General features: G+C 41.3%; 1 protein-coding gene across 1 annotated transcript in view; it reads right to left on the reverse strand.

The window, feature by feature from the left end:
- MTAP (methylthioadenosine phosphorylase) overlaps window positions 1–3,061 on the reverse strand; it is a 38,025-nt gene extending 34,964 nt beyond the window's left edge. The window contains exon 1 of the mRNA XM_029203409.1: window positions 2,950–3,061. Within this exon, the coding sequence (XP_029059242.1) occupies window positions 2,950–2,982 (33 nt within the window). The 5' untranslated portion in view covers window positions 2,983–3,061. The remainder of the gene's footprint in view (window positions 1–2,949) is intronic.
- Window positions 3,062–26,386: the final 23,325 nt, after the last annotated feature.

Here is a 26,386-nt window from a genome sequence, read left to right on the forward strand (position 1 = left end):
ACACACACACACACACACACACACACACACACAAACCCCTTTCTCAAAGTAACAACAGCAAAAAAGCCCCCATCTCTGTTTTTCTCTGCTGCTCAGGACACCAACCTGGCTACTTCTTCATCTCCTCACCAGGCGGTCTCTGTCTCAGGGATTTATAGCCCAGGGGTCCTCAACCCAGTGCTGAGGCTCTCCTGAGAGGTGCCTGGAAATCCACGGGGAAATTTCTGGCTGCCACAATGACTGGAGGGAGTGCTACCAGCATTTTGTGGGGAGAGGGGACCCAGGATGTGTTCTATGTCCTACAATGCTCAGGACAGTTATACTAAGGGAGGAATTGTCGTACCCCAAATGGCATTGTGTCTCTAGGCAAAAAATGAAGGCTCATTGGTCATTTGGTTTCTGACTGGGGCCTGTGGGTTGTCCACCAGTTTCTGAAGGTCACTCAAGGACTTTCAGTGTGAAGGCCTTTGCTGGCCGCACTCAGCCATCGAAAAGGAGAGTTTCAAAGGCCTGTTCTCCACAGTCTAGACTTGCCCATCCCCCTTAATATTGATACCATTTTGTTTATAGCCCACTACCCAACTATGATGGGACCATATCCCCTCCTTGTCATAGCAACCATGTAAACAAGAGTTATTTTTAATCCCTCAGAGTAAAAGCTGGGCAGCTGCCTAGGGGAGCCATGGCCCATTACAGGAGCCCTCCGGAATGCCAGAGATCGGTTCAGCCCTCTGCATGGCCAAGCATGCCACTGCCCGTGGCTGTTGCCGGAGGACACTGTCTCCCTGAGGTCCTCCCAGACAGTGGCTGCTACTAATACTATGGGAGAGTATCCACTGGGCATTCGGCAGGCAGCTTGCTTCATGAAAACACTCTACACTCCCCCTTCCTTAAGGCTGCATGACCTTTGTCAACAGAATAAAACAGGGCACAGGGACCACATGTCAGATTTCAGAAATGGCTCACAACAAGTAGTTGGTGGAATGCCAGGCTCTAGGCCAATTCTATCACTACCTAGGTCCAACTATAATTCTGGACTCCTTAGGTGACCTTTCTGGGCCTCAGCTTTATGTCCACAAAAAGAGGTTTGTGTGGTTATATGGTCTTAAGGAACACTCCAGCTCTATATTTTATGATCTGGGGATAGGATATGGTTTCCATTAGCTTATTTTGCTCTGGACACTAGCAGTTCATGTTTTCTATATAGGATGTTGCCTCAGCAGTCTGGCAGAAGTGGTGTAGGAATCATGGATTTGCAACAGCAAAATTATCACCTGTTCTAACCCCAAAGAGAGAAATCAGCAGGCAGGCCTAGCACTATTTGTACCTATTAATTTTATATTCAGCAGCTGGCCAAGAACAAAAATGTACATCATTCAATATTTACATCAGGGCTCTGATCACAGTGCCCATTCTGCACTTAAATGCACTGCACTAATTTTACAGGGAAACTGTGGTAGGGAGAATGCAAAACCAGGTTAAAGTGAGACTGTTTTAAATACCACCGCTCTCTATTTTTAATGTCACTTTAAGTGTATTCCTGTAAAGGAAAGGCAATAGTTTCCTGCCTGCCCACTGAAAACTGTGGCCTATCATAATGTAATTTTTGGAGAAAAGATGTTCAAAATTAATCTCATCTCCCTCACTTAGAAGCACTACCATTTAATAAGTTTCAGCCATGTGCTAGAAAGACAATACAATTCTAACGTCCCAGCAAACCCTGCAGTAATGTTCCCATTTTACTGAAATGAAAAAGAGCTTCATAAAAATTCTGCTTTGTTCTCCATGACTGATAAGGAAGAGGCATTCTACAATATTTGTTTAATGCAAGATTCTTTTCAAAATGGCAAAGGGAATACAGTATCTAAATGTGACTGCAACTCTCCCCAACCCACCCCCTGACATCAAGTGTCTGAAAGCTGCAAGGGCCTACTAAGCTAATCACTCTGGTTGATTACACACTGATCTCAGAGATTTGCCTTCTCCAGGGGGAACTGAACACAAAACGCGGAGTCAAGAGAGAGACTTGAAAGGCGACGGGCCTTCCTATCTCACGACCAAGAATTTCTAAAGCCAAACAAGTCAACTGAGTTTTTAGCTGATCATAAACAGCCTGGAAGAGATCTTAACTTTGATCCTGTTTATTTCTGTGGACTGTAATTCTACAGTCTCTCCCTGCCAGACATCAACCAGGAAGAAGTGCGTCAAAACCCCAGGGAAACTTGTTGCAATCCTCGGAACTCGTGCCCTCCTCCGGCCAAAGCTCCCACTGCACAATGATGCCTTGTACCGAGACCTGTGAGGACCAAGGGCACAAGGAAACTGATCCCTAACTTTCAAGGTTGCCAACAAAGCAGTTTAAAGCCAGAGGCCTCCAAACAGAGAGTGGCCCAGCATTCCTATACTCCATTTCGGTGTTGTAAAAAACTCTCAAGAGTTCCTAAAGCAGAGAAGGCCTAAGTTTAGAACACACAAAAAAGCCGGAAGCTTGCAAAAGAGCAAGCATGCAGTTTTCCCACGTGGGCCGCGGGCAGAGAGCCAAGTCAGAGCGGAAGCTTTGAAGTCGGTCAGGGCTCAAGGAGCCCGTCTCAGCGGTTGCAGGTGCCCACCCACCTGGCACACCCGCTAGCCCCTGCCAGACGCATCTGCCCAGAAAGGTGCTCGGGAAGGGTTGGGCGCGGGCGCAGCACCGGTCCGCTGTCCCTCTCTCTTAACTGCTTGCCTACCCGCTGCGCGCTGCGGATGCAGCTGAGACCAAAGGTTGGGGGACGACTCTGCAATTGTTCCCTCTCCCCCGCTCGCCGCCCCTGGGCTAACCGGCCTCAGACCCTCCCCGCCGCGGCGGGGGCGCACTGGCTGGGCGCGCGGCCCAGAGGCGCGGTCCCCACGAGCGGGAGCGGGATCGTACAGGGCACGGAGGACCGCAGCATCCGGAACGACTAATCTCACCTTCACGGCCGCGGGAGTGGCACCTGAGGCCATGGCTGCGCGAGGAAGGAGCGACGGCCTCGGGCGGGGTGGAGACGTGGAGCGGCGGAGCGAAGCGGTTTCAGGCGCTGGGCCCGTGGCCGACCAACGAGGTCCCGGGGGCGGCTGTGGCTCCTCCTCTTCCTCCCCGGGACAGCTGGATTGGCTGCTGGTGTGGGCTCTCCCCCGCCACCCCCCACCTCAATTTGAGGTTCCAGTGTCCCGCCCCGTTTGCAGACCTTTCTGGTTCTCCGTTGATTTTTTTTCGACCCCCAGTTATAACTAACGGGCTCATGATAGTGAGAATAATGGAGACCGCTGATTGAGTACTTATGTTGTTCCAGACTCTGTGCTTTGCACTTTAATCAGCTCCGTTAACCATCACAAGAACGCTACAAAGAAGGAAGAGCAGCACTCCCGGCTCCGCCTCGTCTCAGCTGCAAGCTCGGCCTTATCTGTAAAACCAGGCCCATTCTCGGTGCAGAAGTTCTCGCGGGAGGGAAAATCGTGGAGAGGAGGGAACAGGCTCTTCGCCAAGGTTGCCTCCAGCTGCTAACGCGGGGCGGGGCGGGGCGGGGCGGGGCGGGGCGGGGCGGGGCGCGGTTGGCTCTTCTTATCACCGTGACCCAACCGGGGGTTTGCTCCTTTCTGTTAATTCATGGGGGACAGAGCAGGGGAGGGGTTGACCGAAGACTCAGGGATGACAAAAAATAAACAGAGTAACGTGCTGCTGGATAACCTTTCTGACCTACAAACTGGCTGTTTGAGGTCAGGCTTTCAAGGGGATAAAATATTACCTAACTCCCAGCCTGGGTCAACAGGGCCGGGGCCATCTTTAACCTTACCCACACCAGCCAAAATCCAAGCCAACTAGATTCAGAATCCAGACTCATGTCTTCATCACTCAACACTGGCTGGTCACCCACCCCCCACCCCCCACCCCCGTTATACCAGCCCTTCACTGGGATAATCCCTTACTCTCAAAATCCCCATCCCTTCTCTACTGGGATAATCCAATTTAAACTCCCTGGATGGATTAAACTCTTCAACAAAATGCTGGGTGACAGTGATGTTCTGATATACAGAAACTTTGCAGATTACTCTGGGGGTGGGAGAATGGCTGTGGAAGGGTAGACTTTCCTCTTTCCCTATAGCAGTAAAACACTGAAACACGATGCAAGCATAATTTCATTCAAAACATCACTGGGTGCTTCCTGTATACTGTTCACTTAAACAGTAAAGACTTTCACTCTCTCCTTATCATTTGCTGTAGGTTTAAATTTTCTTGCAATGTAAATTTTCTTCTATTTCTTTTAAGTCATAAAATGAAATAGCAAAGAATAAAAGTAGAAGATTGGGGTGCTCCTTTGAAAGAGCAGGAGGCTGGGAGTTCCTCCCAAATGTAGTTTCCTAGGAGCCTGTCTGCTGCTTGTCCTATTGTTGGTAGCCCACTACTCAGAGGGGAACCATTGCAGGGACACAGATACTTGGGTTTTATGGCTGCTTCACAATTAGGGGATCTTGACCAACTTATGTGCTTTAATGTGACAAGCAAGTCCAGTTTCTACTCAGCACTGCCTCCCTGAGGAGAGTTAGACCCTGTAAACAAGTTAAATCCTGTAAGCATTAGAAGACCCCTAGACAAAGAAGGAGTTGGAAACCTGGAAGGGTTAAAAACAAAATTCAACTGAGTAAATTGGAAGTCTGACTAGCTTTATTAGGCAATTCATAAGGGCAGCATCCCACCTAGCTAGAACTAGAGTGCTCTCAGAAGTGTTGTACACAATGGAAGGTTTTTATAGGAAGAAGGATGGGGCAGGGAGCTATTAGCAAAAGAAAAGAAATGATTATTTTTAGGCCAGGATATCTTTTTGGATGGAAAGGACCAGCAAGGGTTTTATCATGCATATTGCCTCTTCTTCCTCAGTAGTGGGGGAGGGGAGGAGGGAGAGATGGATGGAGAGGACCCTTGTGACAGATTACCTCATTGGTGCTGATCAGAAAATTTCAAACTATTTCTGAGGAAGGTCGAAACTGCGGTTAGGTTAGGTATTGAGTCTAAGTTTGGTTTCATGGGCTTTTAGCACAAGCAAGTGATGCCATTTTGGGCTTGTGGTTTTCTTTTTAACAGGGCTAAACTGGACTTCTGGACTTTTCTACTTTAAATTTCAGGACAGGGCTCAAGCATTTGCTCTTGAACTTGTGATGTCTGTGAAGGGAACAGTGTCCCAAGTCTGGTCTGGTTTTTTGAGTGATGTAATTTATAAGCCATTTCTGGGAAGAAATTAGCATTTCTAGACAAAATTTAAACAATTTTTTAACTTCTCAGAAAACAGGCACCCACCCACCAGCTGACTGTAAGGCACTATTTTGTTCTTTGTGTATGGGGCATGGAGTTCAAGACAAATTGATCCCCCTTCCAAGGGGACTCTAGCAGTTTTCATCATTATGCATTTTGAGAAAAGAGCATACAAATATTAGAAGCATGGGACTGGCCTGCTGTAGGTAATTTGAACTGACAACAACCGCTGTAGAGTTTTCTTAATAAAAGAATCGATTTTAGAAGAACATGTCAAATTAAGTTTTCAGAAAGTTAAAAACATTCAAACAAATAAATAGTTGGCACATGTCAGAGATGTATTTAACTCATTAATAAAGGAACCAGCAGGATGACAAAGCTGATTCAAAGGAGGATGTAAGATGCTGCAACAGCAGAAAAGAGAATGTTAGAATAAGATGGAAAAATTAGATACAAAACTGGTATATATTTTACAAGGCAATAAAACTCTAGCCTTCGGGGTTATCATGTCTGTGAACAGATACCACCTGCATCTTCAACTTCGAAAAAAGATTGTCACTTATCTATCTTAACAAGCAAGATATCTACCACCAGAGTCTGAACGCTTATCAGTAAGAAACAATAAAAACAAAGTTACAGCACTTAGGTAAAGGGTCTGCAAACCTTGCCTACAAAGAGGCAAAAATTGAGGAGTGTGTGAAACTCAAAAACATAAACAATATCTGATTGAATGAGCCTGGCTGTATTCCAGTACAACCTTATGGATGCTTAAATTTGAATTTCATATACTTTTCACATGTGACAAAATACTAATCTTTATTATTTTTTTAAAATCTTTATTGGAGTATAAATGGTTTACAAGGGTGTGTTAGTTTCTGCTTTATAACAAAGTGAATCAGTTATACATATACATATGTTGCCATATCTCTGCCCTCTTGCGTCTCCCTCCCTCCCCCCCTCCCTGTCCCACCCCTCTAGGTGGTCACAAACCACCGAGCTGATCTCCCTGTGCTATGCGGCTGCTTCCCAATAGATATCTATTTTACATTTGGTATTGTATAAATGTCCATGTCGCTCTCTCACTTTGTCACAGTTTACCCTTCCCCCTCCCCATATCCTCAAGTCCATTCTCTAGTAGGTCTGTGTTTTTATTCCTGTCTTACCGCTAGGTTCTTCATGACATTTTCTTTTTTCTTAAGTTCCATATATATGTGTTAGCATACGGTATTAGTCTTTCTCTTTCTGACTTACTTCATTCTGTATGACAGACTCTAGGTCTATCCACCTCATTACAAATAGCTCAATTTCGTTTCTTTTTACGGCTGAGTAATATTCCATTGTATATGTGCCACATCTTCTTTATCCATTCATCCGATGATGGACACTTAGGTTGTTTCCATCTCCGGGCTATTGGAAATAGTGCTGCAATGAACATTTTGGTACATGACTCTCTTTGAATTATGGTTTTCTCAGGGTATATGCCCAGTAGTGGGATTGCTGGCTCATATGGTAGTTCTATTTGTAGTTTTTTAAGGAACCTCCATACTGTTCTCCATAGAGGCTGTACCAATTCACATTCCCACCAGCAGTGCAAGAGTGTTCCCTTTTCTCCACACCCTCTCCAGCATTTATTGTTTCTAGATTTTTTGATGATGGCCATTCTGACTGGTGTGAGATGATATCTCATTGTAGTTTTGATTTGCATTTCTCTAATGATTAATGATGTTGAGCATTCTTTCATGTGTTTGTTGGCAGTTTGTATATCTTCTTTGGAGAAATGTCTATTTAGGTCTTCTGTCCATTTTTGGATTGGGTTGTTTGTTTTTTTGTTATTGAGCTACATGAGCTGCTTATAAATTTTGGAGATTAATCCTTTGTCCATTGCTTCATTTGCAAATATTTTCTCCCATTCTGAGGGTTGTCTTTTGGTCTTGTTTATGGTTTCCTTTGCTGTGCAAAAGCTTTGAAGTTTCGTTAGGTCCCATTTGTTTCTTTTTGTTTTTATTTCCATTTCTCTAGGAGGTGGGTCAAAAAGGATCTTGCTGTGATTTATGTCATAGAGTGTTCTGCCTATGTTTTCCTCTAAGAGTTTGATAGTGTCTGGCCTTACATTTAGGTCTTTAATCCATTTTGAGCTTATTTTTGTGTATGGTGTTAGGAAGTGATCTAATCTCATACTTTTACATGTACCTGTCCAGTTTTCCAAGCACCACTTATTGAAGAGGCTGTCCTTTCTCCACACTATATTCCTGCCTCCTTTATCAAGGTGACCATATGTGTGTGGGTTTATCTCTGGGCTTTCTATCCTGTTCCATTGATCTATATTTCTGTTTTTGTGCCAGTACCATACTGTCTTGATTACTGTAGCTTTGTAGTATAGTCTGAAGTCAGGGAGCCTGATTCCTCCAGCTCCGTTTTTCGTTCTCAAGATTGCTTTGGCTATTCGGGGTCTTTTGTGTTTCCATACAAATTGTGTAATTTTTTGTTCTAGTTCTGTGAAAAATGCCAGTGGTACTTTGATAGGGATTGCATTGAATCTATAGATTGCTTTGGGTAGTAGAGTCTTTTTCACAATGTTGATTCTTCCAATCCAAGAACATGGTATATCTCTCCATCTATTTGTATCATCTTTAATTTCTTTCACCAGTGTCTTATAATTTTCTGCATACAGGTCTTTTATCTCGTTAGGTAGGTTTATTCCTAGATATTTTATTCTTTTTGTTGCAGTGGTAAATGGGAGTGTTTTCTTGATTTCACTTTCAGATTTTTCATCATTAGTGTATAGGAATGCCAGAGATTTCTGTGCATTAATTTTGTATCCTGCTACTTTACCAAATTCATTGATTAGCTCTAGGAGTTTTCTGGTAGCATCTTTAGGATTCTCTATGTATAGTATCATGTCATCTGCAAACAGAGACAGCTTTACTTCTTCTTTTCCGATTTGGATTCCTTTTATTTCCTTTTCTTCTCTGATTGCTGTGGCTAAAACTTCCAAAACTATGTTGAATAAGAGTGGTGAGAGTGGGCAACCTTGTCTTGTCCTGATCTTAGTGGAAATGCTTTCAGTTTCTCACCATTGAGGACGATGTTGGCTGTGGGTTTGTCATATATGGCCTTTATTATGTTGAGGAAAGTTCCCTCTATGCCTACTTTCTGTAGGGTTTTTATCATAAATGGGTGTTGAATTTTGTCAAAAGCTTTCTCTGCATCTATTGAGATGATCATATGGTTTTTCTCCTTCAGTTTGTTAATATGGTGTATCACGTTGATTGATGTGCGTATATTGAAGAATCCTTGCATTCCTGGAATAAACCCCACTGGATCATGGTGTATGATCCTTTTAATGTGCTGTTGGATTCTGTTTGCTAGTATTTTGTTGAGGATTTTTGCATCTATGTTCATCAGTGATATTGGCCTGTAGTTTTCTTTCTTTGTGACATCCTTGCCTGGTTTTGGTATCAAGGTGATGGTGGCCTCGTGGAATGAGTTTGGGAGTGTTCCTCCCTCTGCTATATTTTGGAAGAATTTGAGAAGGATAGATGTTAGCTCTTCTCTAAATGTTTGATAGGATTAGCCTGTGAAGCCATCTGGTCCTGGGCTTTTGTTTGTTGGAAGATTTTAAATCACAGTTTCAATTTCAGTGCTTGTGATTGGTCTGTTCATATTTTCTATTTCTTCCTGATTCAGTCTTGGGAGGTTGTGCATTTCTAAGAATTTGTCCATTTATTCCAGGTTGTACATTTTATTGGCATAGAGTTGCTTGTAGTAATCTCTCATGATCTTTTGTATTTCTGCAGTGTCAGTTGTTACTTCTCCTTTTTCATTTCTAATTCTATTGATTTGAGTCTTCTCCTTTTTTTTCTTGATGAGTCTGGCTAATGGTTTATCAATGTTGTTTATCTTCTCAAAGAACCAGCTTTTAGTTTTATTGATCTTTGCTATCGCTTCCTTCATTTCTTTTTCATTTATTTCTGATCTGATCTTTATGATTTCTTTCCTTCTGCTAACTTTGGGGTTTTTTTGTCCTTCTTTCTCTAATTGCTTTAGGTGCAAGGTTAGGTTGTTTATTTGAGATGTTTCCTGTTTCTTAAGGTAGGATTGTATTGCTATAGACTTCCCTCTTAGAACTGCTTTTGCTGCATCCCATAGGTTTTGGGTCATCGTGTCTCCATTGTCATTTGTTTCTAGGTATTTTTTGATTTCCTCTTTGATTTCTTCAGTGATCACTTCATTATTAAGTAGTGTATTGTTTAGCCTCCATGTGTTTGTATTTTTTACAGATCTTTTCCTGTAATTGATATCTAGTCTCATAGCTTTGTGGTCGGAAAAGATACTTGATACAATTTCAATTTTCTTAAATTTACCAAGGCTTGATTTGTGACCCAAGATATAATCTATCCTGGAGAATGTTCCATGAGCACTTGAGAAAAATGTGTATTCTGTTGTTTTTGGATGGAATGTCCTATAAATATCAATGAAGTCCATCTTGTTTAATGTATCATTTAAAGCTTGTGTTTCCTTATTTATTTTCATTTTGGATGATCTGTCCATTGGTGAAAGTGGGGTGTTAAAGTCCCCTACTATGAATGTGTTACTGTCGATTTCCCCTTTTATGGCTGTTAGTATTTGCCTTATGTATTGAGGTGCTCCTATGTTGGGTGCATAAATATTTACAATTGTTATATCTTCTTGGATCGATCCCTTGATCATTATGTAGTGTCCTTCTTTGTCTCTTGTAATAGTCTTTATTTTAAAGTCTATTTTGTCTGATATGAGAATTGCTACTCCAGGTTTCTTTTGGTTTCCATTTGCATGGAATATCTTTTTCCATCCCCTTACTTTCAGTCTGTATGTGTCTCTAGGTCTGAAGTGGGTCTTTTGTAGGCAGCATATATATGGGTCTTGTTTTTGTATGCATTCAGCCAATCTGTGTCTTTTGGTGGGAGCATTTAGTCCGTTTACATTTAAGGTAATTATCGATATATATGTTCCTATTCCCATTTTCTTAATTGTTTTGGGTTCGTTATTGTAGGTGTTTTCCTTCTCTTGTGTTTCTTGGCTAGAGAAGTTCCTTTAGCATTTGTTGTAAAGCTGGTTTGGTGGTGCTGAACTCTCTCAGCTTTTGCTTGTCTGTAAAGGTTTTAATTTCTCCATCAAATCTGAATGAGATCCTTGCTGGGTAGAGTAATATTGTTTGCAGGTTTTTCTCCTTCATCACTTTAAGTATGTCCTGCCAGTCCCTTCTGGCTTGCAGAGTTTCTGTTGAAAGATCAGCTGTTAAGCTTATGGGGATTCCCTTGTGTGTTATTTGTTGTTTTTCCCTTGCAGCTTTTAATATGTTTTCTTTGTATTTAATTTTTGATAGTTTGATTATTATGTGTCTTGGTGTATTTCTCCTTGGATTTATCCTGTATGGGACTCTCTGTGCTTCCTGGACTTGATTAACTATTTCCTTTCCCATATTAGGGAAGTTTTCAACTATAATCTCTTCAAATATTTTCTCAGTCCCTTTCTTTTTCTCTTCTTCTTCTGGGACCCCTATAATTCGAATGTTGGTGCGTTTAATGTTGTCCCAGAGGTCTCTGAGACTGTCCTCAGTTCTTTTCATTCTTTTTTCTTTATTCTGCTCTGCAGTAGTTATTTCCACTATTTTATCTTCCAGGTCACTTATCCGTTCTTCTGCCTCAGTTATTCTGCTATTGATCCCATCTAGAGTATTTTTAATTTCATTTATTGTGTTGTTGATCGTTGCTTGTTTCATCTTTAGTTCTTCTAGGTCCTTGTTAAATGTTTCTTGCATTTTGTCTATTCTATTTCTATGATTTTGGATCATCTTTACTATCATTATTCTGAATTCTTTTTCAGGTAGACTGCCCATTTACTCTTCATTTTTTAGCTCTGGTGTGTTTTTATCTTGCTCTTTCATCTGCTGTGTGTTTTTCTCATTTTGCTTATCTTACTGTGTTTGGGGTCTCCTTTTTGCAGGCTGCAGGTTCGTAGTTCCCGTTGTTTTTGGTGTCTGTCCCCAGTGGCTAAGGTTGGTTCAGTGGGTTGTGTAGGCTTCCTGGTGGAGGGGACTAGTGCCCATGTTCTGGAGGATCAGGCTTGATCTCGTCTTTCTGGTGGGTAGGTCCACGTCTGGTGGTGTGTTTTGGGGTGTCTTTGGCCTTATTATGATTTTAGGCAGCCTTTCTGCTAATGGGTGGGGTTGTGTTCTTGTCTTGCTAGTTGTTTGGCATAGGGTGTCCAGCACTGTAGCTTGCTGTTCGTTGAGTGAAGCTGGGTGCTGGTGTTGAGATGGAGATCTCTGGGAGATTTTCACCATTTGATATTATGTGGATCTGGGAGGTCTCTTGTGGACCAATGTCCTGAAGTTGGCTCTCCCACCTCAGTGGTACAGCCCTGATGCCTGGCTGTAGCACCAAGAGCCTTTCATCCACACGGCTCAGAACAAAAGGGAGAAAAAGTAGAAAGAAATAATTAGTAGAAGTAGAAAGAAAGGAGGGAGGGAGGAAGGAAGGAAGGAGGGAAGAAGGGAAGGAAGGAAAGAAAGAAGATAAAGTAAAATAAAGTAAGATAAAATATAGTAAAGTTATTAAAATAAAAAATAATTATTAAGAAAAAAATTTAAAAAAAACAAAAACGGACGGATAGAACCCTAGCACAAATGGTGGAAGCAAAGCTGTAGAGACAAAATCTCACACAGAAGCATACATATACACACTCACAAAAAGAGGAAAAGGGGAAAAAATCATAAATCTTGCTCTCAAAGTCCACCTCCTCAATTTGGGATGATTCGTTGTCTATTCATGTATTCCACAGATGCAGAGTATATCAAGTTGATTGTGGAGCTTTAATCCGCTGCTCCTGAGGCTGCTGGGAGGGATTTCCCTTTCTCTTTGTTCTCACAGCTCCTGGGGTTCAGCTTTGGGTTTGGCCCCGCCTCTGCGTGTAGGTCGCCGGAGGGCGTCTGTTCTTGGCTCAGACAGGATGGGGTTAAAGGAGCCGCTGATTCGGGGGCTCTGGCTCACCCAGGCCGGGGGGGAGGGAGGGGCACGGAGTGCAGGGCGGGCCTGCGGCGGCAGAGGCCGGCGTGACGTTGCACCAGCCTGAGGCGTGCCGTGCGTTCTCCCTGGGAAGTTGTCCCTGGATCCCGGGACCCTGGCAGTGGCGGGCTGCACAGGTTCCCCGGAAGGGGAGTGTGGATAGTGAGCTGTGCTCGCACACAGGCTTCTTGGTGGCGGCAGCAGCAGCCTTAGCGTCTCATGCCCGTCTCTGGGGTCCGCGCTTTTAGCCGCAGCTCGCACCCGTCTCTGGAGCTCGTTTAAGCAGCGCTCTTAATCAACCCTCTCCTCGCGCACCAGGAAACAAAGAGGGAAGAAAAAGTCTCTTGCCTCTTCGGCAGCTCCAGACCTTTTCCCGGACTCCCTCCCGGCTAGCCGTGGTGCACTAACTCCTTCAGGCTGTGTTTACGCTGCCAACCCCAGTCCTCTCCCTGCGCTCCGACCGAAGCCCAAGCCTCAGCTCCCAGCCCCGCCCGTGCCGGCGGGTGAGCAGAGAAGCCTCTCGGGCTGGTGAGTGCCGGTCGGCCCCGCTCCTCTGTGCGGGAATCTCTCCGCTTTGCCTTTCTCACCCCTGTCACTGCGCTCTCCTCCGCGGCTCCGAAGCTTTCCCCCCTCCGCCACCCGCAGTCTCAGCACGCGAAGGGCTTCTAGTGTGTGGAAGCCTTTCCTCCTTCACAGCTCCCTCCCACAGGTGCAGGTCACGTCCCTATCCTTTTGTCTCTGTTTATTCTTTTTTCTTTTGCCCTACCCAGGTACGTGGGGAGTTTCTTGCCTTTTGGGAGGTGTGAGGTCTTTTGCCAGCGTTCAGTAGGTGTTCTGTAGGAGTTGTTCCACGTGTAGATGTATTTCTGGTGTATCTGTGGGGAGGAAGGTGATCTCCGCGTCTTACTCTTCTGCCATCTTCCTACCCCGACTAATCTTCTTTAGATATTTTCCCAATCACTTAAGATTGTAAAAACCATTCTTCATTTGAAGCTATGCAAAAACAGGTGGAGAGCTGGTTTGGCTGAGCAGGGCTCGGGCTGTTGTTTGCCATTCGCCTCCCAGAAGCAGATGACCTTTGGGCAGACTTGTTGAACAATGCTTTAATATGTCTTTGAAAAGGCAGACAGTAATCTTTTTGGCTTATTTCCAAGTTTTAGATAATTTTTTCTTAACAATCCCCAGAATCAAAGTATGACAAAATTTCTAATAATCAGTGGTCTCCCTTTTTGATTGGTATAAAGAATCTTCAACAAGACAATAGGAGTCTCAAGGGTCTGTCTATGAAAGTAGCATCTTGCCCTACTGTTCTGGCCTATAAATTCCTACTGTTTACCTGTACCCTTGTCTTTCTGAAGACAATTGTAAAAAAGTACCGATGCCATCTTACAACAATTCTGATTATGGCACTACATGGATATTTCAATAGCTTTCTCTATTTTCATGCAATCCCTTGTACATACCTTGCCAGCTTCTATCACCTAGCCAACAAGGTACTGAGATGGTGTTGCCAATAGCTGTCCACACCAGGTCTTGAGCAATGGTCCTTCCATGTCCCACGTTCCCTTGTCGGGGAAAAACCTACAATGATTTATGTCTTTAAATATGACTAAATTACATGCTAATTTAAAAGACTTTTCTAAATCATTCCAGGAGCATCAAATATTGAAGAAGAAATGTTCACACAAATGCATGAAATATATCATCTCAGCTGACCATATCAGCTTTCCCACTGAAGGTCACATCTCTGCTACTGACCAGTGTGTCAGTGCTGGATGGGTACTACAAAATAGACCCAGGCTGGTGGTAACCCTTCCTCAACTGGGAACGTTAAAGCTGTCAAGTTGTCATGGCTGAAGCAACTCACATAACTCCCCACCACCTTGTAGAAATTTGCTGAAATAAAAATTCTGAACAACCTGAGTGTGTCCTTGCAGATCCCCAATTCTGTGTGACTTAGATCTTTTTACAATGTTTCTGTGTCACAGATATTATGGGTAGGAACATTTTGGCCACCACTTTTGTCAGTGGATTAGAGTTTGGCATTGGAAGCTTAGGTAAAAAGGTGAAATTGTATTAGCAAGCAGCCACTTTGGATGCAGCAGAACATTGATGACAAAATATCTTAAGAGGGGGCTTCCCTGGTGGCACAGTGGTTGAGAGTCCGCCTGCCGATGCAGGGGACACGGGCTCGTGCCCCGGTCCGGGAAGATCCCACATGCCGCGGAGCGGCTGGGCCCGTGAGCCATGGCCGCTGGGCCTGCGCGTCCGGAGCCTGTGCTCCGCAACGAGAGAGGCCACAACAGTGAGAGGCCCGCGTACCGCAAAAAAAAAAAAAAAAAAAATCTTAAGAGGACAGTAAGAAAATCAATAGTAATAATAATAAATTTTAAAAATTGTTGCCCCTTCAAATCCCAGTCAGGCAAGCCCATGAAGACCCCAGAGATGTCTCAGCTGGTATAAATTCAGATTCAAAGACTGCAATGTCATCATTGCATACAGTATAGTCATTGGGAAAAAAAAAAGTCAAATAGACACAACAAACCTTAACAAAATTGTGTTCAGAGAAATTTTTCCATAGGCAGTTCTCTAAATACTTAAATTCTTTTTCCCCTGCCACGAGAAGAAAAAAACAGTTCTTAAAAGGAAACAGTGCCTGGTATTTATTAGGATAAGAAGTAAAAGATATGCAAATATGTACTAGGCCAGCCTTAAGGTAACATTCTATTTTTAAAAAATTAGTATAGCTTGGTAAGTATATAAAAGATTTATCTGCACCCCAAGTTCTTTAACACTCCTGGTTGTGGTAAATAACTGAATGAATTAAACTATTTTATTAGTTTTTTTTTTTTTTTTTTTTTTTTTTTTTGCGGTACGCGGGCCTCTCACTGCTGTGGTCTCTCCCGTTGCGGAGCACAGGCTCCGGACGTGCAGGCCCAGCGGCCATGGCCCACGGGCCCAGCCGCTCTGCGGCATGTGGGATCCTCCCGGACCGGGGCACGAACCCGTATCCCCTGCATCAGCAGGCGGACTCTCAACCACTGCACCACCAGGGAAGCCCTCAGACTGTTATGAAGCCCAGGCATCACAGATTTTGTACAACTGAATTGATGGATTCTAGGGACATTTAAAAACAGATTTCATGTAATTTTGCCCTGAAATTCTTCTTTGTTCTTTCCTTGTCACATTGGTCGGTTTTGTGTCCCAGTCATCTGCATACGTCATGGTTTGTAGGTGCATAGGATGGCTTATATTCATTCATCGAATGAATAACTGAGTGAACGGCTATATGAGTGAATGAATGGAGGAACAAATGCATTAATTATTATGTTTTTAGTGTCAGCAAGAGAGAAAAGCTCGGAAATGCTAAGGAATTTGAACAGCAGGGGGCAGCAAACATTACCTTTTTTTGTTTGTTTTTAACCCTACAAGTCAACATATGAGAAAGTGAGAGAGGTGTTATAATTTAAAGGGCAATTCTAAAGTGACAAGTGTACTCAGCTTCAGTTGCTGGTAGAACAACACAGAGTTTTTCAGAGTTCTTTCCTCAAGGACCCCAAACTCTTATATAGATGGCCAGCAGATGGCAGCACTTTTCATGGGTCAGGAATATAGAACAGCATTTTTTTGGGGAAAAAAGATATACAGGGCATGAAATCTTTATTTTAAAAATTACAGAAGTAAAATAAATACTTACTAGAGGATTGAATTTTCTAGTCACAAATATCTTGATGAAAGGAAGGTAGAATTTTAACCATGAGTACATTGTTCATTTTGAAGCAAGGTGATAACTAAAATGTTTTAAAATGTCAAGTTTGAGCCTTACAAAAGGTGAGCTGTAATTGATGGCAATCATTTGGATTTTACTGGGTACTTTTACAATGTTCCTTTATCAGATTTTTCAGTGATCTTTTCACAGATGTTAGCCAAGAGAAAGACACATGCACGTAGACACAATGCTTTTAGATTACTGATTAATAGCACTAAGTGACTTCCTACGTTGTCCTTGGCTACCTTATTTAAGTGTCAACAAAGTACCTCAGTCTCTTAGTATTACCATGTCTTCACCTTTTCTAAACATTTAACTACTTTAGTTGGAATATTTATAATCAGATTAAAAACAGTAACAATGTCTGTAGTTTGAGTACTTGAACTGCAAAGGAAAATGCAGACCTACTGGTTTTTTGTTTTGTTTTGTTTTTTTACATCTTTATTGGAGTATAATTGCTTTACAATGGTGTGTTAGTTTCTGCTTTATAACAAAGTGAATCAGTTATACATATACATATGTTTCCATATCTCTTCCCTCTTGCATCTCCCTCCCTCCCACCCCCTAGGTCGTCACAAAGCATTGAGTTGATCTCCCTGTGCTATGCAGCTGCTTCCCACTAGCTATCTATTTTACGTTTGGTAGTGTATATATGTCCATGCCACTCTCTCGCTTTGTCACAGCTTGCCCTTCCCCCTCCCCATATCCTCAAGACCATTCTCTAGTAGGTCTGTGTCTTTATTCCTGTCTTACCCCTAGGTTCTTCATGACATTTTTTTTTCTTAAATTCCATATGTATGTGTTAGCATACGGTATTTGTCTTTCTCTTTCTGACTTACTTCACTCTGTATGACAGACTCAGGTCCATCCACCTCATTACAAATAGCTCAATTTCGTTTTTGAGAGTGACAGCACTTACCCTGAAACTTCAGACAGGCCTGTGAAATTTCCATCTGGGTAAAAGAGCAGAGGCCAGTCTAGCACTTAGTTTATTTTAGACCTTCCATTCCTTAGCTGTGCAGGTAAATAATAAGTGCTTGAATGGGAATAAAAAGCATTTCATTGCATTTCTGCGTATAATGAAAGGTCCCCGTCGTTGGTTTTTTGATTTCCCACATGAAAGTCAACTTGGATTTTACTACAATAACAAAGAGCACTAGAAAAAACAGAAGGGCATATTTGCTTAAATTGCTGTTTGCACCAAAAGAAACTCCCTAATGGGGTTATCACTGGGTCAGGCTACACTCTGTTTTTCACCAAGGCTGAATCAAGGGCAGATGAATTCAGAAGGCTAGGTGAGTTTAGATTCCTTAAACACCATTATTTTAATGAAGTTTTGCCTTCTTGGCAAAATAGCCTCTCAGCTTTTCTATTTGACTGGCAACTGAAAGATACATAAGAAAGGGATTAGAAATACTAAAGAGTGGTCAACTATTAGGAAATGACACTTAGATTTAATTTTATTTCCAGCAAATAACACTGCTCCATATGGGAGGAAATATGGTCTAGAAGTGTGGCCTCTAACTCCAGGGTATTTGGTGTTGAATCTTGTCACACCCTGTGCTTCAGCTTCCTCATCTGAAAAATGAGGAGGATAATACCAGCCTGGTGTGAGAGTTCAAGTTAATACTTGTCAGGCATTAGGAATGCAGTTAAGTACTATATGTGTTAGTGATGATGGTGATGTACCAGGTACTGCATTAGGTACTGAGAATACAGAGATTGATAAAATACTGTCCCTGTCTTTGGGGAGCTTAGAGTCTCTTAGGACGAGTCAGGTAAATAAAAAAGAGCAGTAAATTACAAATGTAATTGAGAAGTTATATAGAGTTTGGTGAGAGGGGTATAAGGCACAGTGTGGTGAGTATGGCCTAAGTAGGGGTGAGGGATGTCTTGAGGAAAGGCCAATGAGCTGAATCATGAAATATGACTTCCATGTTCGCAGGCAAGAAAAGGGCGCAAGAAGAGGCTTACAAACATGGGACTGAAGGCAGTGCATTTACAGAGCTTCCCTTCTCAGACTATGACCAGAGGACAGGGTATGTGCCCTTCTCAGACTATGACCAGAGGACAGGGTATGTGCTTAAGGAGAGATGAAGCCCTACAGGTGGCAGACATCAGAGTCCAGCCTTGCAAAGCGGGCCCTGCGGCCTGAATTTGGAAATTAGATTGGTTTTGTTTGGCTCATTCAGTATTTTTCTTAAATAAGGTGTCAACTTTAAAATTTAGAATATTTTACATGGAAAAATATGGATTCCAGGCTTTCTAGAAAATCTAGAGGGTCTGGCAATACTGTTTTAGTTCCAGCACAGCACCATACATGACGTGTGTACTGCCCAGTTTGCCTCAGGCCTCTCCTCCCTCAGTACAGTCATCAGCCTCCAGCCCATCAGCATTTATGTTTTTGATTTTTATATTATATGCTAAGGAGTTCTGATTCTATTCTATAGGGCATTCAGAGCATTAAAATGTTTTATGTAGGAGATTATACTGTGATCTAATTGCATTTTCTTGTGGAGGATAAAACAAAAGTTTCATCATGAGAAGTGACTGGACACACAACAGGGCAATTGAATATCACTGGCTCTTACTATAAAATTTTATTAGTAAATAGAATCCATTCTCTGAAAACTGTGACCTTTAATCTTGTTATGGAGGAGGGATCAATCTTCCAGTCACCTCTGTGTTATTTTTATTTTTAAAGGTATGCAAGAGGTCTAGGATTTTAACAGGAGAACTCAATCTAGTTTGACAGCTCCTTTAAGGATCAGTAGATGGTCCCTTTAGAATTGATAATGAAATAAAATCATATCTTAGCTCATCTGGAAAGGGCTAAAGGGAATGTATACATTTCAGCAGGGGAGGGGGATGGTACAAAACAACAGTTACCGAGCAGCAGCAAAGTAGTTCTAAAGAGTGGGTTTCACTATCTAAAAGCCACTCTTACTATAAAGACAACTCCTCATCTTCAGATAATCTGTGACTTCCTGGGGAAAAGTCACATAATTTAAATTGAGGTGTTAGATACAAATAAATGCAGGAAAAGAGCCATTAATAGAATCTTAGAGTTGGACGGGACCACCCTGCATAGAAGTTAAATCCTAGCAAAACTATCATAGCTTTAAAGAAGTAAATACCCATTTCTATGCCAGACAGCAGACACTATCCTCCACATCACTTCACACTCACTTTAAGAAAAACCAAAAGCACTGACTGAAAAAAACATGTGCTTTAAGATGTTGAAATTGAGGTCTGTGAGTTCCTTCCTATACTTTTGTTCAAATTGTTAGGAATTTCACACTGAACCATATTTTATTTACAAAACATTCTCCACCTCAATGAATCTTTATGCCCTTTCTAAGGAGACTCACTTTCTTAAAGATAAGTTTAAGACACTATGGTTTTTTTTAAGGAAAGTCTCAATTGGCATCAAATAATATGTGTTATGCATATTATATATAAATTTTCTCCCTCAGCATAGCCTCTTTAACTATATTAAATTTGTTATATTATAAATTATGTGTGTGTGTGTGTGTCCCCCCATAATTTATAATATAACAAATTTAATATAGTTAAATATAGTTAAATAACTTTCCCCCTCGACATAGCATTAAAGATGGTTAATGTAATTTAGTATTTTGCACTTTGTAGAAAAATTCCATTAGGAGACTCTCAAAATGTTTTATAAATATGCATGGAGTAGTTTTTTTTAAAAAATAGATTTATTTATTTATTTTTGATTGCCCTGGATTTTCGTTGCTGCACGTCGGCTTTCTTTAGTTGCATCGAGCGGGGGTTACTCTTCATTGTGGTGCGCGGGCTTCTCATTGCAGTGGCTTCTCCTGTTGTGGAGCGTGGGCGGGCTCAGTAGTTGTGGCTCACGGGCTCTAGAGCACAGGCTCAGTAGTTGTGGCGCATGGGCTTAGTTGCTCCACAGCATCTGGGATCTTCCCGGACTAGGGCTTAAACCAATGTCCCCTGCATTGGCAGACAGATTCTTAACCACCACTGTGCCACCAGGGAAGCCCCATGGAGTAGATTTTAATCATTGTCTTTTTCCTCCCCTGGCCACTAAGAGAAAGCAAGACAGACGGTTGAAATGACTTATGCAAAGTTGAGAAACATTAGCAAAGTTTAGGCCTGACAGGCTGCTGACATCATCCTGTCCCAGAATCCACATTGTCAAACTGCTGGTCAGTCATGTAGAAGGCATTTCTGCAGCTTCACCTCTAAGTGGATTTGCTTGGTAGTCAGTAAAGTAGGGAGGATAAATTAGTGACTTCCTCCTACCTACTGAACAACTTGCTGAACATCTCATACACTATCCAGGTCACCCTGATGAGAATCGAAGGAAAAAAATCAGCGAAATCCAAACAGTCACAAGTACTCCCAGAGAATAAAAGCAATTTATAACCCAAAGTTCGTTCAATGAAGCTTATTTTAGCTGAATGTTAATCTTTATGTGTTCGTTGTTTCCTTCTTCTTCTGTCTCAGATTTCTTGCATCACGGCTGGAGACTTGTAGGAAAAGTCCCTGAAATATTTAAACCATAATATATTAAAAATTTAAAAAGAGCTCCCTCTCTTCTCCTTTCCTCAGTCTCCCCCTGGCTTGCCTCACTCTCTTTCTTCTGATCTTCTCTTTGTCTTCCCGTCCCCTTTCCTTCCACCTATCCTTTCTGTCCCCTCCCTGCCCCCTTCATCTCTCCCTTTAGGCTGAGTCCTGGGCTTCTCCTCGGAGCCTGACTCCTTAGATGAAAAGGGAGAGTGGAGGGTGAGAAGGAGGGCGAGGGGAGGCTTTGTGAAGCTGCAGCCAGGACAGAGCAGGAGTGGGCAGTGCTGACTCCTTATACAACTCCGTTTACCTGTTGTGCTCCTGCAGATGCCATTCGCATAGGACATTTTCAGTGGTGTCCGCCTGGTGTTGGGGTGATAATCGGTTGGCAAGTGGGGTCAGTGGAGCTGCAGTGACGGACTTGACTTTCTTCCTCCAGCAGCACAGTGCATCCCTGGGAGGGCAGGGAGAGCCCTCGGTGCTCAGGTGCAGACCCTGCGCCAAGAGGCGTATATGCCTCCTCCCAGGGATAAGCCAAACACCAAAAATCACACCAGCCTTCAGCACGTTCATCAGGCAGTGAGTCTTTCCAGTGTCGAGTCAACACCAGTGGGGTTTGCGAGACTGGGGAAAGCTTCTGCCAGACTCCAGGCAGACAGCAGCGCTTTCTTAGGAAGGTCTACGAAGGTGACACCATTTCCTATGGATGCCAGGGTTGTAGCAGCCTATGTGTTCCTATGAAGCTCTTTAATCTCAATGTTACTGTGAATTTTAGATGCTGCCGTGACTCACCTCTCTGCAACAAGTTCTAAAGACAGGGCCCAGCTTTTGCCCTAATCTGATGGATGAAGCTAATTCAGGATCCCTCTCAACTACCACAATCTCCAAGACTCTATGATCTGAATCCGAGTCCCCTGTGAGAGGCAGTCTCAGACTTGTTCTGTTTTCAGGCCCCCTTTCCTTTCCTTTCCTTCATTGAGAGATGCACCTGGGATAGCCTTTGAAATCAAATTGGGCTGAAGATTGGTGGACATAGCTGGGTCCAAGGTAACCTCTCCCCTTTTCAGGCCCTAATCAGCACTCACATTGATTGCTGCTTAAAAAGTCAGAGTCTGTGGAAGACTGAATTTGTGATTCTGTGTGTTCTGGAGGCAGGAGCTGAAGGAGGAGGGAGAGGCCTCCAAGGCTGAGAACAGTGGATGTGGGAGGGGCCATAAATGATGGGTTAGTTGAGTGTACTAGGCGGTGTAACACAAATCTCTTAAGTATCAGTGCCTTAAATCAATTAACAGTGGGGTCACTTATGTCAAAGTGATCTAAGATGGAGCTGGGAGGAAGTAGAACTTAACACATGTCCACCCCTGAACACAGCATAGAGTTTGGATGCAGCCACCCTCAGACCACCTGGAACTTGTCTTTTTTACTCCCTAGAGACCACGGCTTAGCAACCAATCTGCTGCCAGCAGGTGAAAATGCCTGCTAGCAGCAATTGCAGTTCTGTAAAGATAACCTATGTAATTTCTCAGGAATATCTTTGTTGACTTTGTAAGCCCCCACTATTTTCTATTTATCCCGGAGCACATTTGAGTTGCCATTCGAATCGGTGTCTCCAGAAATGCAATTCTTAGGACTCTAAATAAACTCTTTTTCTTATTTGTAAATAAAATAAAATAAAATAGAATGTTGATTCTTAGGAATGAGCTAGAAAAGAGGACTAGTTTGGAGTGATGACCCAGTATTCTGGGTCTGCTGAAAATGTTACCACAACCCTCTGGTCTCAGGCTATGCAAGAGAAATCAGTGGATTGTTCCTCTAAAAGGAATCTGAACTGCTTATGTCTGCTGGATGATACTCAGATTTACCTTTGTTTTTGAGTGAAAGCAAAAAAAGAATGCTATGACAATGGGCAAAAATGCTCAAGGAGGGATTTCCTACAGGCTTTTATTTATGAAAGGGGGAAAAAAACCCAATCATTGTAACGTATCTTTTTAAAAAATTTTTATTGAAGTATAGTTGATTTACAAGGTTGTGTTAATTTCTTCTGTACAGCGAAGTGACTCAGTTATACATATATATGGTCTTTTTCATGTTCTTTTCCATTACGGTTTCTCACAGGATATTGAATATAGTTCCCTGTGCTATACAGTAGGACCTTGTTGTTTATCCATCCTGTATATAATAGTTTGCCTCTGCTAATCCAAAACTCCCAGTCCTTCCCTCTCCTACCCTCCCTCCCCCTTGGTAACCACAAATCTGTTCTCTATATCTGTGAGTCTGTTTCTGTTTCGTAGATATGTTGACTTGTATCATATTTTAGATTCCACATATAAGTGATATCGTATGGTATTGTAACATATCTTTTTTTAGCCTGTGTCTTTGCATTTATTCACCCAGGAAACATGATTTCCTATGATTTGATTGTAGTTTTTCTACAGTTGAATTGTAGCAGTATTCACCAGATAGATGTGAACACATGAACCTTATGTTTACCTCAGTGTGCACGATAGAGCTGATTGTCCCTGAGAGCTGGCTGTATTAACTCTCCCTGAAGCAGTTATAGTGGAGACTGGTTTATTAGGAATGATAGTAGGAATGGAGAAACAAGGAATTGTCCTTGTTTTCCAAGCTCCTTTTAAATAAATAATTCTTAAGAGTTAGAGAAATCCCCATGGAATTTGGCAAAGAATTAAAGAGATCTATTTTCCACACCTTTAGCTTTGTCTGAGTAGAAAAGTTTGCAGAAAATTCCTTCTTTGTTAATCATTTAAGCAATATCTCAACCATAGTATAGAGCAGCTTGAAAAAGAAGAATAATTCATTGTTATATCATCATGAGGCCAGATTGCCAGGGGTTGAATTCTGACTCTGTGCCTTCTGACTATAGCTGAGTGACCTTGAAAAAAGTTATTAAACCTCTTTGGACTCCAATTTCCTCATCTATAAAATGGAGATATTAATAATACCTACTTAATTGTCTTGTTTGAGGATTATGTTAGGTAAAATACACAGAGTACTGAGAACAGTGCTTTACACTGGTAAGTGCTTAGTAAATATTAGCTACTACTATTAATTAATTTTGAAATAATTATATTAAAAATGTTAGTTCCTTTTAATCTTAATCTGAATTCCACATATTTTTATTGAATATAATCTCAGTGCACATACAAGTTTAAACTTACTCATTTTTTCATTGATCTGCATAAGTATTTTTTCATGTGGTTACATAGACTTCATAAGTTTACTTTTAATAGCTCCATAACGTTGTTCCACTGTCATGTACTGCAGTGGTCCCTTATGGGGAATACATTCCAACACTCTCACTGGATGCCTGAAACCATGGATAGTACCGAACCCTATATATACTATGTTTTTTTCTGTACATAGAAACTTTATCCTATGGTAAAGTTTAGTTTATAATTTTGGTACAGTAAGAGATTAATAATAATAAAATAGAACAATTATAACAATACACTATAATTAAAGTTATGTGAATGTGGTCTCTCTCAAAAATATCTTATGGTATAAATTTAATATCTTTTCCATCTTAACTAAGCATTTATCACACACTGTGGCCATAACTTTTGTGGTTTGAGGTGCAACAGCAAAACTAGCATGAATTTCTTTTTCTTTCTTCAAAATTTCACAGAGAGAAGATTAGTTCTTACCTAGATTTTAGCAACCTCTGCATACATGTTTTTCCTTTCCTTATTAAGTCAAGAACTTTCACCTTTTCACTTAAAGGAATCTCTTTACAGCTTCTCTTTGGCACATTCGAATTGCCAGCATCGCTACTCTTGTGCTTTGGGGCCATCATTAAGTGAAATAAGGGTTATTTGAATACAAACACTGCGACTGCCATAGCTGATCTGACAACTAAGATGGCTGCTAGGTAACTAAGAGGTAGGATAGCTGGACAAAAGGATGATTCACATCCTGGCTGGGATAGAGCAAGATGGCGTGAGATTTTACCTTACTACTCAGAATGGTGCGCAGTTTAAAACTTACGAATTGTTTATTTCTGAAATTTTCCATTTAATACTTTCGGGCTGCGGTTGACCATAGGTAATTGAAAGTGAAACCACAGATAAGGGAGGTACTTCTGCAGAGTAGTCCAAGGATTCCATATACCTTTCATAGTACTGTAACTATCCCTTTGTTATAATTTGTACAGATTGTTCCTATTATGATTTTACAATTGTAAATAATACACAATGAACATCTTGGAAAATTGTGTATTCACTATATTGATTTTTTTTTACTGAGGAGCTAGAAGTATTAAATATAAAGGTATGAGTGTTAAACAATAACATTTCAATGTAAGTTTTTAAAATGATTACCCTAAATTACAATATTACATGTTTTGTGCAAATATTTTGCACCACACTTTCACTAGAATTTGGATTATTATTAATCTAGTTTGGCTCATTTAATAAGTATAAACTAATATTTTAATTGTTATCTTAAGTTTATTTCCTTTGCAATTTATATCTCTTTTTGTGTGAAGTTGTTGTTCATATCCTTTGACTATTTAACTATTGGGGTTATTTTTCTTATACACTTTAATATGGAAATTAACCCTTTTTCACTTTTGATGAAAATATTTTTTCTTTCAATTGTTTTGTGATTTACATATTTGTGATTTTATAAATTTTTGTATATTTGAATATTTTCCTTTGAATATTTTTATTGCATTTGGGTTGCATCCAAATAGGATGATCTTGTTCTATTTTCCTTCTTTTTTTCCCCATAAATAAATTCTTAACTTTATTTTGATATACAGCATGAAAAAGATTTTTAAAAAATAATATTCTAGCAAATCACCGTGTTAGATTAAACACTTGGTATTTGGGTTTTCGAGACACATTATTACAAATATGGAAGAAATACAACAGGGTTCTACCACAAGAGATTGAGAGCATACGGCTGATTTTTTAAGCGGAGAGTCTCTTCTGTTTGCTTTTGCTTTGTGTTAGATTGCCCCAATTCCAAACGACAAATTCCAAAGAAAGGGAAAAACCTGCGCCCCAAATAGAGCAAAAAGTCTAGAACTAAAGACAGTGTCGAGGTTTCATTGTGTCCTTGAGTTAGCTGATCTAATTTTTCTTTTTGTGAAAGGAATGTTAAGCGCATACACTGTTCACGCTTCTAAATTAAGGGATGCTTAACGTACTTAGCGCAAGCTAGAAATATTGATTTCTTAATGTGCTACTTAATGACATATATTGTGGCACCAATTCCTGGCAGAAACTATTTTAATTTTATTTTAACAAGTAAAAATTATTTTAACAAGTAAAAAAATGCTCTTTGTGGTTAGAAATGTAAGTGTACTTAGCAATAGGTGCAGCCCGGTAAGATTACAATCCAGAATTGCTAACAAAATATTGTGCCTCACTTGGATACTTAACTCTAGATGCAATAAAACCTTGTCTTTAGCTTTTTAAGCATTTCATTTCAGTACATCAAACATTTATTAAGCACTTCCTTTGTAGCTAGCACTATGCTAGGTGCGGGGGGTAAAATGATAAATTTTAAAAAATTCTGCTAGGGCAATTTAAAGCCTAATGGCAGACAGGCACATAAATAGATAATGCAACATAACTCATTAAGTTCTGAGATACAGACCATTTAACTGCTTATATCAAAGATTTTAAGGAAGGCTCATAGTTTACACCTTGTAGGACTATTCTCCTACCCCTTTTGACACTGTTCTCGGTCTAGCTTAAAAGGGCTTGAGACTCACAGGCTCCCACC

This window comes from Monodon monoceros, unplaced genomic scaffold (genome assembly GCF_005190385.1).
Source record: "Monodon monoceros isolate NGI ecotype Baffin Bay Population unplaced genomic scaffold, NGI_Narwhal_1 Super_Scaffold_5, whole genome shotgun sequence".
Taxonomy (NCBI): domain Eukaryota; kingdom Metazoa; phylum Chordata; class Mammalia; order Artiodactyla; family Monodontidae; genus Monodon; species Monodon monoceros.